At 54.6% G+C, this 14,371-nt stretch overlaps 1 protein-coding gene across 1 annotated transcript in view; it reads right to left on the bottom strand.

Moving 5' to 3' along the window:
* Positions 1-14,371, bottom strand: part of LOC137457103 (zinc finger protein 721-like) — a 316,030-nt gene that overhangs the window by 179,215 nt on the left and 122,444 nt on the right. The window contains 2 exon segments of the mRNA XM_068168909.1: positions 2,895-3,498; positions 3,500-3,863. Of these exon segments, the coding sequence (XP_068025010.1) occupies positions 2,895-3,498; positions 3,500-3,863 (968 nt within the window).

The raw sequence follows: 14,371 nt of genomic DNA, 5'->3' as shown, positions 1-14,371 counted from the left end.
TATTCTATTCTATTCTATTCTATTCTATTCTATTCTATTCTATTCTATTCTATTCTATTCTATTCTATTCTACTCTACTCTACATAGTTCTCTTTACCAATGGTAAAGCTAACCTCCACAACTGTTTCCTTATCACACTTTCAGCACCATTCCATGAGAGCTGTGACACAGGGCCTTCCCATGATACACAAGGTGATTTTATCTTTGTGGATTCACATCAAGAGATACAAGAGTTAGCCTCTTACACCACCCTGTCAATCAAAGATGGAAGCAAGGAAGAAAGAAAGGAAGGAAAGAAGTTTTAAACAATTTTCACAACAGACATGAGTTTTGATTGGCTAATGGCACCAATCTGTTTTACACCATCGTTAGACACCAGTAGCATATCGGACACTACATTTTGAATCAGTTATATAAAATTACACAAGGTAAAAGAGTAACAATGCTGAACCCCATAGCAAATAGGACAAAATTCGTTTCATCCCTGTTCCTCCTGGAAGCAGGAGAACAAATCCATAACCTACACCCTGCCCCGACAGTCCTTCAGTTGGAACTGAAGTGAGAGCTTCCTTCCTGATTCAAATGGATCTGCAGGGATAGGAGGAAGGTAGAGTCCTTGAAAGATGTCTTCTGTGATGAAGCTGTGAGGAAACTTTTGTCCAAGGGTTGCAGCCTGCAAAACTTGAGAGGTCTTTTATATTGTAGCAAGACAAATCCATCTGTCAATGCATCAAGGAATCTTCAGCATTCGAGTTTAAATGAGAAACACAACCTCAAAACATACAAAACTGCTATTGCTAGGTTTCACACACAGGCACAGAGGTTCTCTGAGCCACCCCCTCAGGTGCTGTCCCTGAAAGAGTTGGCTTAATTGCTTTGAATGGGCCTGTAAGTACCCTTGATTGTTACAACTTCTTTCAAAGCCAAGCTAAACACAAACCCTTTTTCCCAAGCCATGTTCCCTGCACACACACATACCCCACCTTATTTTTTGTTTTGAGTCCTTAATGATTCACCCTGAGAACAGGGTGCCCTCTGACCTGACAAATGGACCAACCCCCTGCTGGTATCATGAGATGCCAGAAGAGCAGAGGGTAGAGAACCTCAGGAGTCCTCTCACAGGTCCTTTATTACAGCATTGCAGAGTCCCCAGCATGACAGATTCTTAGAGTGTCCTTAACACCACAAGGCCCAGGAGCCCTTAGCAGAAGAAGTAGCTAACAGGAGTGGAAGTCCCTAACCCAATCTCTCTTGCCCAAAGTACCTCATTTTGGTAGACTTTCTTCCCTCTCCCATTGATTCATGGCAGCAGTAGAATCCAGCCCTGTGTACAAACTAAAGCATGCTCCAACCAAAGGTGCCAGTACCTCTGGCTCATGCAGGATGTTGTTCTTGGCTCACACAGGAAAACAACTTTGCACCTTGGAGTTGGTCAGCAGAGAATCAGAGGCTCTACACATGGCCCTTAAGCTGCCCTTGTTTGCAGAACAGCAGCTGCAGGACAGGAAAGGAGGAGAAGCAGGGAATTCTAAAGCAAGGGATCAGCACCACCTGGCATCCAGCGCTGGCTCACCAGCCCTAAAGTCTTCCCGCAGTGGGGCAGCTCCACACCCCCAAGTTGCTCTCACAGTTTGAGAGTTTCCCAGGCCCACCTGCAGTTGCACTTCCTTAGCTGCTTCCCAGTTCCCTGCCCAAGTGCCCTTCTGGGGTTCTCTGCACGTTGGATAGCTCCAGACTGTGCCTGTGGCAGTTATTTGTGGGGAGAGGTCTCTCCAGCTGAAGATCATGGCATTTGCACAGGCACTTTCAGCTCCCAAGGCAGCATCTTGAGCACAGGACTTGTGGATTTGTGCAGCAGCTCAGCCAGCTCCAGCTTGTGTAGCAACAGCTCACAGTTCTGCCAGGCACACTGCTTAGAGCTGCAGAGCTAAGTTCAGATCCAAGTGTAAGACAAACATCCTGGGGGAGCATTTCTGGGCACTGTGCTGAGGCACAGCATCCTTTCTTGCAGTGATTTCACTCTTTACACTCTTAAATATCCTGAAAACTCAACACTCAGAGAAATCTCTTCCCACTTCTGTGTGGATGGAAAGGCTGAGGGAAGCCCCAGGTGAGCAGGAATCCATCAGGAACAGTGCTGAGCTAGGGAGAAGACTTTTGGAAGCCCCAGGCCTGCTGCAGAGCAGCAGAGTTCTGTAGTGGAAAGCTGGCAGAAGCTCTCCAAGAGCTTCCAAACACCTCCCTGAGATCCCCTCTGCACCCTCCAAAGATTCTGAAAATCAATCCTAGAACCCTCCAGGCTCCCCAAAACACCTAACATCCCCTGACACAATGAAAAAACCACTGAGATGTCCCTGAGAACACTCCCAGCAAGACACTCTCCAGACTCTTCTGAGAATCTCACTTTGACCTCCCTGAACTGGGCACACAGCTCCAGCTCCATTCCTAGGGAGCGAATGCCCTCAGCATTTGGGCATTGTGGGCAGGAATGTCTGAAATAAAAGCAAACAGACAGGATTTGGGTAACTTTGGCCTTGTAGTGATACAACTGGGCAATGGACAGAGGGATTTTTACCCTTGGGGATGAACCAGAAAAAACCTTGTGAAGCTCAGCCCAGCTCCAATGGCAGCTCTGGCTATGCCAACTCAGCACTGTAATTGTTCTCATCAGCACTAATTGGTGTTCAGTAGGGCAGAAGGTGTTTGTTCCTGCTGGACCCCCAGCCTCTGAGAATTGCAGAGGAAAAAAGAGGTGATTTTGGTGGTGGAAAGGCCCCCTCAGAAGGGCCATGATTATCCCAACAGACTCTGGGTGCATCTATTTATGCCTCCCCTTCCTTGCAGGCTGATCTCCCGTGTGTGCGGCAGTGCTTGTTGAGAGTTCCTTTCAGGGCGAAGCTCTTGCCACACTCAGCACAGGTGAAAGGTTTCTCACCAGTGTGCACACGACAGTGTTTGGTGAGGGTGCTGCTTCGAGTGAAGCTCTTGCCACAGTCCCTGCAGGTGAAGGCTTTCTCAGTGCTGTGCACACTGAGGTGCCTGGCTAGGCTTGCACTCTGAGTGAAGCGCTTGCCGCAGTCGGCACATCTGTACGGTTTCTCACCATTATGGATGACTTGGTGCTGGATGAATTTAGTACTCGTGGTAAAGCTCTTGCCGCACTCAGCACAGGGGAAAAGATGCTCTCCAGTGTGGATGCGGCGATGGATGGTGAGAGTGCAGCTGTGTTTGAAGCTCTTGCCGCAGTCCCTGCAGCTGAAGGCCTTCTCACTGCTGTGGGTGAGGTGGTGTTGCCTCAGATTAGAGCTCTGCCTGAACCGCTTGCCACAGCTGTCACAAGAGAAGGGCTTCTCTCCAGTGTGGGTGAGGTAGTGCTGGGTGAGATTGCCGCGCTGGGTGAAGCGCTGTCCACAGTCAGCACAGGTGAACGGTTTATCCCCAGTGTGGGTGTGGCGATGCTGGATGAGATGACTGCGCTGGGTGAAGCGCTGACCACAGTCGAAACGTGAACGGTCTCTCACCGGTGTGGGTGCGGCGGTGCTTGTTGAGATTGCCGCGCTGGGTGAACCTCTGCCCACAATCATCACAGGTGAAAGGTTTCTCTCCAGTGTGGGTGCGGCGGTGCTGGATGAGCTGAGAGTTGCAGCGGAACCTCTTGCCACAGTCACCACAAACGAAGGGCCGGGAGCCAGGCTGCGGGCAGTGGTGCTTCACTAGCTCTGAGCTACCTAGGGAGCTCTGCCCACATTCAAGACACTGATTCAGCTCTTTGGGTGACACTGAGGGACCTGCTCTGGCATCATTCTCCTTCATACATTCCTCCCCCTCATCCTGGTCGCCTTCATCATCATCATTATCCTCCTCTTCACAGTTGTCATTCTCAGCATCATCCTCCATCTTGTCCTCTTTTTCCTCCTCATCCTCCTCTCCCTTGGGACTGCACATTGGCTTTTCCAACTTGATCTCTAGGTGCTGCTTCTCCACCCAGCTCTTGTCTGGATCCTTCTGTGAGGCCATACTGTGGGAAGGAGAGGTCACAGATGTGCAATAGGGAAGATGGAAGCACCTGAGCCCAGGACCTCAAACCTTCAGTTTCTGCCACAGTGTGGGCTCAGACCTCTAATACCTGTGCTGAGACCCCAGGTTCCTGTGATCAGTGCCCTGAGGTACCCTGTGACTTATCAGTGGTCTTGTCCTACTCTCCTCGTGCCTGGTGGCATTGGCAGGGTGGTTCCTGGACCAGGCCCTGTCCTTTGATCTCCCCTGGCTCACACAATGGAGGCAGCAGCACTGAACAAGGGAAGACCAAAACACCTTCAACCTTCTCCCACCACCCTCCACGCCCCAAGCTCAAATATCACCTCCTGCTCACAACTCACCCCAGCAGCCTGGAGCATTCCTCAACTACCACAACACCTGATGTGCCTCAGAGCTCCTGGAGGGGTGAAACATGCTGGACAGGAGGAGGTGGTAGAGGTTGGGAGCTGCACTGGGGGCCTAGGATCCTGCTGTTAACCCACTCTGGATTTCTTACCTGTTGGACTGCTCCAAGGGACAGATCTGCAAACTCTGCTCTTCCACAGCACACAGGGACAGGGATGACAGAGAGAGGACTCAGCCCCTGACAGAGAGAAGCAAAGGGCTCAAAGGAGAGCACAGACCTGCAAGGGATGGTTCAGCACTGCCCAGGATCAGGCAGTACAGCTCAGCCTTGCTGGGGGCAGCTTCCAAGCCCAGCAGCACAGCCACAGCACACAGCCAGGGCTGATCAAGAGGGGAGGCCTCAACAAGTGCACACTCAGCTCCTTGCCCAGCACACAGCCCCCAGCACACAGCTGCAGGCCAGCACCACAACACAGCTGCCTCCACACAGCCTCTCCCAGGCCTTGCCTAAAGCTTCCTCCCACTGCCTGCCCAGGCCTCTGCTGCCTGCAGCTGCATTTGCCAGCAGATTTTGCCCTGGACCCAGCTCTCCTCCCTGGCCCTGCCCTCACCACACCCACTCTGTGCTCAGCTCTGCCCTGCACACCTCTCTGCTGGCCACTCCAACCTCCCAGAAGTTCCTAATAGCACCCAGAGAGCCTTTGAAATCTCACTGCTAAGATCCTTGGGGAGGTTTGAAGGAGGTTTTGTGTTCTCAAAACTCTTCAAATATGCCTGAAAAATCACCCAAACATCTTCAGAACTCCTCCAAAACATCTTCAGAAGTCACCAAATCCCTTCAGAACTGCTCAGAAACTCAGCTGGAGTGCACAGAGCCCTGAGGCTGACGCAGATCTTGGGACCAGGAACCTCTGGGGCTGGGTTTTGCCCTGGGCTGGGGGTTGGGGAGGGCTCTGTGAGGCTGCCTGTGGGGTTGGGAGGCCAGGAGTTGGGATTCCCAGGGTTGGAGGGTTTGTGGGGTTGGGGGTTAGTGGGTCTGGAGGAATCTCTGGGGGGAGATTGGGAGGAGCCCCTGGGGCTTAGCTTGGGAGCTACTGGGGTTCTGCTGGGGGTGTCTGTGGGGTACAGCAGCACTCTGTAAGGTTATGGGATGGGGGATGGGAAGTTATGGGGGGCTGTAGGTTTCTGGGGAGGTTTGTGGGGTTGGGGGTGATCAATCTGGTTTGGGAGGGGCAATCTGTGGGGTTCTGATGGGGGCTGTGGGATTGGATCCCTGGGGGCTAAGGGTTGCAATCAGGATCCTTTGGAGCTCATGGGGGGAAACCTGTGGCTGGGATTGGAATCCACTGGGGCTGGGGGGGGTCTGGGGGGCTCTGGGGCTCTGGAATGTTTGGGGGTTTGATGGGGCCTGGATGACCCTGGCACACTGGGTAGGGCAGGAGCCACCTGGGCACCACAGGCCCTGATGTGTCCCCAGCTGTGTCCCCACCCAACAGCAGCAGCAGGAGGGGCTGGGGGTGGATCCTCCCCCTCCAGCCAGGACAACAAAAGGCTCAAGGTTAAGGGGGAGAAGCTGAAGCAGAAGCTGGCAGCCAGCAAACAGAGTCTGGGAGGGGTGGGAGGAGTGTTCTGTGCAGGGGGGCTGTGGGTTTGGGGTGATTCTGACACCTCCTTAACCTCTCTGCCCAGCTCTGCAGAAGGCCCAGCACCAGGGGCAGGCACTGTGCTGCCAGCCCAAGGGCTGAGGCAGGAGCACCCCTGGCTGCTGGCCCAGCACAGCCAGCTGCAGGCATTGGCACTTTGGGGGGGGATAAAGCCCTGAACCCCCAAACAGCCTCCCCCAGCTCCCTGTGCCACCCCAGGCAGCCCATGCTGCACCCTGCCACAAGCAGGAGGAGCCCAAAATGCCCCCAGGGAAACCACAGCAGCAGCCTGAGAGCTCAAAATGCCTCCCTGGGACCCTCAGTTACCTCCCTGCGACCCTCAGTTACCTCCCTGCACCCCAAAGCTCTCCCAAAGGAACCAACAATGGTCCCCAACACCCAGGCAGCAGGAAAGGACTCCCCCACCCCCATGGGACCCAGCACTGGGGGGGCTGTAGAGGGATTCTGGGGGGCAGGGCCCATGGCAGTACCATTTGGGACCCTGCCTGACCTGGGGGTAAAGAAGACTTGGGGGGCAGCAACATTTGGGGACCCTCCTGTTCTTCCCTCCCCACTCCAGCTGGGCACTCCTCCAGTGCCACCCAAGTTGGGGACCCCATTGCCCTGGGGGTACCCCCCCCACCTCCTGGCCTCCTCTCACCAGTAGCCTTTCTCTCCAAATGGGGGCTCCTGCCCAGGAGGCCACCCCAGCCCCAAGCCCTGGGCTCGCAGACCAGGCCAGGCCAGGCTCTGAGGTGCTCTATGGCCAAGCCAAGCTGAGTCCAGCACCAAGCCACTGCTGGACCCCCCTGGACTCTTCCTTGGACCCCCCCAGCAAGGGCAGCGCTCAAGGAGGTGTCCTGCAGCTTGTGCAGGGCTGAGAGCAGCTGAGGAGAGAGGGGAGAAGGCAAAGAGAGGGCAGAGAATGACCAGCAGAGAGCTCAGCACCACCCCAGGCTTCCATCCAGGCTGCCAAGGTGCTGCTGGGCACCCACCGGGCTTGGCTGGGGGCAGGGCACCACTGCCAGCTGCAAGTAGCCAAAGGGGCAAGCTGGGCACACTGGGCACAGAGGCTTAGCTTCCTGAGGGCAGGGACAAAAGGCAGAGCCCAGCTGGGGGACACAGAGAGGCCTGCAGAGAGATGGACACAGCACCACAAGGAACCCCCAAACACACCCACCCCGACCCAGACCCACACACAGCTCCCCACAACCGCACCCACCCCCTCGCACCACCCCACCACTCCCCACTCCCAGCCTCACCACCCCGACCCACACCACACCCACACACAGCCTCCCCCACCACCACCAACTCCTACCCCCAAACCCACACAGCCCCACGGGCTCCTCACCAGCCCCTCACACGCCCCTCTCGGACCCCAAGCCCCCACCCAACCTCACACACGCCCCCACAACTCCACAGCCCCCAACAACCACCCCCCACAGCCCCACCCACACCAGCCCCACACCTCACCGAGCCCTCCTCAAGCCCAGCTCCAGGACACAGCCCTCAGCCCCACGCCAGCCCAATGCCAACCCCACCAGCCGCTCCCCCAAGCCCCAAGGGATCCCCACCCCAGCAGCCCCCACTCTGCCCCGCGCCTGCCCACACCTACCCCACAGCCCAGGCCAAAGGGGCGCACAGCAGCAGGAAGAGGAAGGACCAAGAGCTCGGAGCAGAGGCAGCTGCCGACTGCCATCCCCTGCAGCCTCCTGGCAGCCTGGGCGAGCAGAGAGCGATGCAATGGAGGCCCCGAACCGCCCACGTTGCAGCCCAGCCCAGGCGGGGGCTGGGGCCGCAGAGGAAGCCCCGCCCACGGCCGGGCAGCCGCAGCCAATCACAGACGCCGGATTACCCCAACCACGCCTCCAAGTCCCAGCGGGGAGCTGCGGCCCTGGCTCCGCGCGGGGCATGCCGGGAGGTGCAGCTCTCAGCCAGGGCGGCGCCGTCTGGGCTGAGCTGCGCTGCGGGGGCAGGGCTGGGGCACAGCAGCTCCGCAACAGCTCTGACCCAGCAGCTGCGCACAGCTCCCAGGAGCTTTGGCTCAGCTCGGAAAGCTTGCGCAGAGGTTTCCAGGAGCTATGCAGAGCTTCGGAGGATTTTTTTCGCTGAGGATTCTCTGCAGGGTTGGGAACCCAAAACCTCCTCCCAGCCTCTCCCAAACTCTTGCAAAGAGATTTCGATGCCTCCCGAGGGGGCTTGGGGCAGCTCCGGGGGATCTGAACGGCTTGGGAAGAGTTTTTCTGTCGCCTTCCAGAGTTTCCAGCAGGTGCTGAGGACTTTTGCAGCATTTCTGAAGGATATTGAAGACTGCAAGAATAGGATAGGATAGGATAGAATAGAATGGAATGGAATAGGATAGGATAGGATAGACCAGACCAGGTTGGAAAAGACCTTTGAGATCATTGACTCCAACCTATCCAACACCATCTAATCAACTAAGCCTTGGCACCAAGCACCCCATCCAGTCTCTTAGTATCATTCATTCAGGGTTGGAAGGGACCACAAGGATCATCTAGTTCCAACCCCCCTGCCATGGGCAGGGACACCCCACACTAGATCAGCCTGGACAGAGCCTCGTCCAGCCTGGGCTTAAACACCTCCAGGGCCAGCACCCCAACCACCTGCCTGGACAACCCATTCCAGGGCTTCACCACTCTCATGGGGAAGAACTTCCTCCTCACCTCCATATTTATAGACATGGATCAGATCACCTCCCAGCCTTCTCTCAAGACTAAACAGCCCCAGGAGAAATGGAGTAAAATTGACCTTGAGCTATCTTTTGGCTGCTGGAAGGATTGTGCTGCTCCCAAAGCTGGCACCAAGCTTCATGATCTCTGGGAGTGAGGCAGCAGGAGAGCCAGCTGAGAAAGTGAGCTCTGAGATCTTACCCTGTGGCACTTGAGCCACACTGCTTGAGCAGCTGACAGGCTCTGGAGAGGTTATTTCAAACTCACAAACAACATCAGCTGCATCAGGGGAAGTGCTTTAAGCAGCAAGGCTCTGACCTGCTTTCCATTCTGCTGAGGAGGAGGGCAGGAGGTGCTGCTGAGCCTCCCAGCTGCTCTTACAAAACTTCCTAAACACCTCCAGTGATGTAGACTCCATCACCTCCCTGGGCAGCTCATTCCCATGGCCAATCTCTCTTTCTATGAAGAACTTCTTCCTAACACCCAGCCTAAACCTCCCCTGGCACAGCTTGAAACTCTGTCCTTTTGTTCTGGTGGTGGTTGCCTGGGAGAAGAGACCAACCCCATGGCTACAACCTCCCTTCAGGTAGGTGTAGACAGCAATAAGGTCTCCTCTAAGCCTCCTCTTCTCCAGGCTAAGCAAGCCCAGCTCCCTTTTCACCCCAAACCAGAGAACTCCAGAAAAGCAAGAAAAGTTAAACAGAGTAACTATTTCCTATTAATGCTATTGCTAATTGCTATTAAGCAAACAGCATAAACTCACTTACAGAATTATAGCCACTTCCATACACTGCGGCCACATCATTTTCAGCAATACCTGATGGCCAGGCACTGCCTTGTCTCACATGAACACAGTTTTTATATGCTACCACTACCTTAAAATCATTACTAGTCAAATTCCTGACATAGCACAACGTTTATCTTCTAATCACAAGTGGTTTAGATTTCTCTGCTCACTTATCTCCTAGTTGTAACACACTCCACAGAATCATTACAAGGCACAAAGGCATAGCAAACTGCTGGCCAAGCTGTCAGCCCATGGCTTGGATGGGAGCACACTGCGATGGGTTAGGAACTGGCTGGAGGGCCGAGCCCAGAGAGTGGTGGTGAATGGTGTCACATCCAGCTGGCAGCCAGTCACTAGTGGTGTGCCCCAAGGATCAGTGCTGGGCCCCATCCTCTTTAACATCTTTATTGATGATCTGGATGAGGGCACTGAGTCCATCATCAGTAAATTTGCTGATGACACCAAGCTGGGGGCAAGAGTTGATCTGCTGGAGGGTAGAGAGGCTCTGCAGAGGGACCTCGACAGGCTGGACAGATGGGCAGACTCCAACAGCATGAGATTGAACACATCCAAGTGCCGGGTTCTGCACATTGGCCACAACAACCCCATGCAGAGCTATAGGCTGGTGTCAGAGTGGCTGGAGAGCAGCCAGGCAGAAAGGGACCTGGGGGTACTGGTCAATGGCAGGCTGAACATGAGCCTGCAGTGTGCCCAGGCATCCAAGAGGGCCAATGGCATCCTGGCCTGCATCAGGAACCGTGTGGCCAGCAGGAGCAGGGAGGTCATTCTGCCCCTGTACACTGCACTGGTTAGGCCACACCTCGAGTACTGTGTCCAGTTCTGGGCTCCTCAGTTTAGGAAGGAGGTTGACTTGCTGGAATGAGTCCAGAGAAGAGCAACAAAGTTGGTGAGGGGTTTGGAACACAAGCCCTATGAGGAAAGACTGAGGGAGCTGGGGTTGCTCAGCCTGGAGAAGAGGAGACTCAGGGGTGACCTTATCACTCTCTACAACTACCTGAAGGGAGGTTGTAGACAGGAGGATGATGGTCTCTTCTCCCAGGCACCCAGTACCAGAACAAGAGGACACAGTCTCAGGCTGCGCCGGGGAGGTTCAGGTTGGATATTAGGAAGAAGTTCTGTACAGAAAGAGTGATTGCTCATTGGAATGGGCTGCCCACGGAGGTGGTGGAGTCGCCGTCATTGGAAGTGTTCAGGAGGAGACTTGCTGGGGTGCTTGGTGCCATGGCTTAGCTGTTTGGGTGGGTTGGATTGGTTGATGGGTTGGACACGATGATCTTGAAGGTCCCTTCCAACCTAGTTTGGTTTATTCTAAATATTCTAAATGACTGAATTTTGGGGGCATTTGCTCCCAAGGGATGGGGTGGAGCTGTGTGCCCAGTTCAGGGAGGGGAAAATGAGGTTCTCAGGAGTGTTGAGGGGCATCTCAGAGGCATTCTGCAGGGGCTTTCAGGTGATCTTAGGTGTTTGAGATTTGGATAGGCCTGGGACTGACTTTTGGGATCTTTGGAGGGTGTAGGGGGAAGTTCATGGAGAGCTTTGGAAGAACTCAGAAAGCTTCTGTTGGCTTTCCACTCTGGGGCTGGAACAGGTTGAAGAGCTGAGAAGAGGTTAAGCTGCCTGTTCCCCCCAGTAGAGAAGGGAGGGAAAAATAACACACAGAGGAACCAAAAAACCCTCTGGGTTGAGATAAGGACTTGAGATAAGATTAAAAGAGTTGAATCCAAATGAGATCCCATAATGCACACTGACCTGAGGCTGTTTGCAGAAAGAAGCACAGCAGTCAGCAGCAGCAGCCAGGAGTTAAACCCCTGCAGCCCTCCCCCTCAGCAAAGAGCCAGCACCTGAGAGCCAGAACCCAACAGCAGCAACCAGAACAGGAAGCCTCTCATGTTGCCATCTGAACTTCAAGCCCTGTAGTACTTTGCTCCAGCCAGCACTGTCCCTGTGAAGGTGGCATGAGGCAGGATGGTGTGGAGTAATGGCAGCAAATTTTCAACTTAACCTTTGACATTCCCAAGCCCTCATTCTGTGCCACCTGCACCATGCCCAGCAGCAATCAGCAGCACACCTCAGGCACTGTCCATTCTCACTCCACAGGAGGTCGCTTTGCAGTACCCAGAGGGCTGCTCACTGCAGGTGCTCTGCAGCTCCACTCTGCTCCAGCACAGTCTGGATCAGTCCATGCCCAGTCCAAATGCTGCAGATGCTGGGGCTGTGTTTCCACCTTTGGGGCAGTCTGAATCCAGTGACTCCTTCCATGCCTCCAAGTGAAAGCAAACTGTGGCTTGCATCCCAGTACTCAGCTTCCAACACATCCAGGTGTGGGGATCCTCCTGTCACACCAGAAACACAGATGGGTTCCACCCCTCATGGTTTGATGGTGTCAGAGCACTCTGGGCACCTGTATCTACTAAAGCTTTATCCTCTCATGGCTTCAACTTGCCAGGCCATTGGTTCTGTGTGATCCAACAAACCAATTTGTCTCTCCCCTCCATCTGGTTGGAGGCAGAGCCCCTATAAGTGCTGGGTGCTGCTCTTTGGCCACAGCAACCCCATGCAGTGCTACAGGCTGGGGTCAGAGTGGCTGGAGAGCAGCCAGACAGAAAGCTACCTTGATGGTACTGGTTGATAGTAGGCTGAACATGAGCCAGCAGTGCACCCAGGCAGCCAAGCAGGCAAATGGCATCCTGGCCTGTATCAGGAACAGTGTGGCCAGCAGGAGCAGGGAGGTCATTCTGCTCCAGTACACATGTTAAAATACAGTTTTGTTATTTTGACCTCTTCTTTGCCTTAATGACACACATGCCAGTAGAGAATGACCAGTTGAGATGTGACACATGTGCCTGCTGATAGACTAGAGAACTTTACTGCACTTTGGCCACAGCAACCCCATGCAGAGCTACAGGCTGGGGTCAGAGTGGCGGGAGAGCTCCCAAACAGAGAGGGACCTGAGGGTGCTGATTGACAGCTGCCTAAACATGAGCCAGCAGTGTGCCCAGGTGGCCAAGAAGGCCAATGGCATCCTGGCCTGTATCAGGAATAGTGTGGCCAGCAGGAGCAGGGAAGTCATTGTGCCCTTGTACTCAGCACTGCTTAGGCCACACCTTGAGTCCTGTGTCCAGTTCTGGGCCCCTCAGTTTAAGAAAGATGTTGACTTGCTGGAAGGTGTCCAGAGAAGGGCAACAAAGCTGGGGAGGGATTTGGAGTACAAGCCCTATGAGGAGAGGCTGAGGGAGCTGGGATTGCTTAGCCTGGAGAAGAGGAGGCTCAGGGGAGACCTCATTGCTGTCTACAACTACCAGAAGGGAGGTGGTAGATAGGTGGGGGCTGGTCTCTTCTCCCAGGCAACCAGAACCAGAACAAGAGGACACAGTCTCAAGCTGCACCAGGGGAGCTTTAGACTGGAGGTTAGGAAGAAGTTCTTCATAGAGAGATGCAGAGTTATCCAAACAGTCCTACGTGACTGCCTCGGTGGTCTGTTTTGGTTCGTTCTGGTTTGGAACTGGTTCTGGTTCTGGTTCTGATTTGGTTCTGGTTAAGGAACTGGCTTGATGGCCGCACCCAAAGAGTGGCTGTCAATGGCTCCATGTCCCAGTGGAGGCCAGTGACAAGTGGAGTCCCTCAGGGATCAGTCCTGGGACCTATCTTATTCAACATCTTTGTGGGGGACATGGACAGTGGCATTGAGTGCACCCTCAGCAAGTTTGCTGATGACACCAAGCTGTGTGGTGCAGCAGACACGCTGGAGGGAAGGGAGGCCATCCAGAGGGACCTTGACAGGCTGGAGAGGTGGGCACAGGCCAACCTCATGAAGTTCAATAAGAGCAAGTGCAGGGTCCTGCATCTGGGTCGAGGCAATCCCAGGCACAAATACAGGCTAGGCAGTGACTGGCTGGAGGATAGCCCTGAGGAGAGAGACTTGGGGGTGCTGGTGGACAAAAAGCTCAACATGAGCTCTCAGTGTGCACTTGCAGCCCGCAAAGCCAATCAGATCCTGGGCTGCATCAGGAGAAGTGTGGCTAGCAGGTCGAGGGAGGTGATCCTCCCCCTCTACTCAGCCCTGGTGAGACCCCACCTGGAGTACTGTGTCCAGTTCTGGAGCCCCTATTACAAGAGGGATGTGGAGGTGCTGGAACGTGTCCAGAGAAGGGCCACGAGGATGATCAGAGGGCTGGAGCACCTCTCCTATGAGGACAGACTGAAGGAGTTGGGGCTGTTCAGTCTGCAGAAGAGAAGGCTCCGAGGTGACCTCATTGTCACCTTCCAGTATCTGAAGGGGGCCTACAGGAAGGCAGGGGAAGGACTTCTCAGGATATCAGGTAGTGATAGGACTAGGGGGAATGGAATGAAGCTGGAGGTGGGGAGATTCAGGCTGGATGTGAGGAGGAGGTTCTTCACCATGAGAGTGGTGAAACCCTGGAATGGGTTGTCCAGGGAGGTGGTCGAGGCCCCGTCCCTGGGGGTGTTTAAGAGCAGGCTGGATGAGGCTCTGTCCAGCCTGATCTAGTGTGGGGTGTCCCTGCCCATGGCAGGGGGGTTGGAACTAGATGATCCTTGTGGTCCCTTCCAACCCTGAATGAAACTATGAAACTATGAAACTATGAAACTATGAGTCTATACTGGAATGGGGACAGGGTATCCAGATTGGACTCTGAGTAGGTGCAGTCTGTAATGGAAGGGGGTTGGGGTATGAAGGCATGAGGAGACCTCCTGTTCTGATGGCAGTGCTGCTCTGGAGCACAGCTCTGTAAAACAAGCAGCCATGGCCTGTCCCTGCCTGCAGTCCCAGCACTGCCACACAGCAGCACAGTGCCCAAGCTGCCAGAGCACTCAGGCCTTGCCCCAGC

Source organism: Melanerpes formicivorus, unplaced genomic scaffold (assembly GCF_026170545.1).
Source record: "Melanerpes formicivorus ecotype bairdi unplaced genomic scaffold, bMelFor1.0.p_v2 SCAF_159, whole genome shotgun sequence".
NCBI classification, from domain to species: domain Eukaryota; kingdom Metazoa; phylum Chordata; class Aves; order Piciformes; family Picidae; genus Melanerpes; species Melanerpes formicivorus.
Note: the sequence above shows the minus strand (reverse complement) of the source record. Positions and strands in the feature narration are given on the sequence as shown.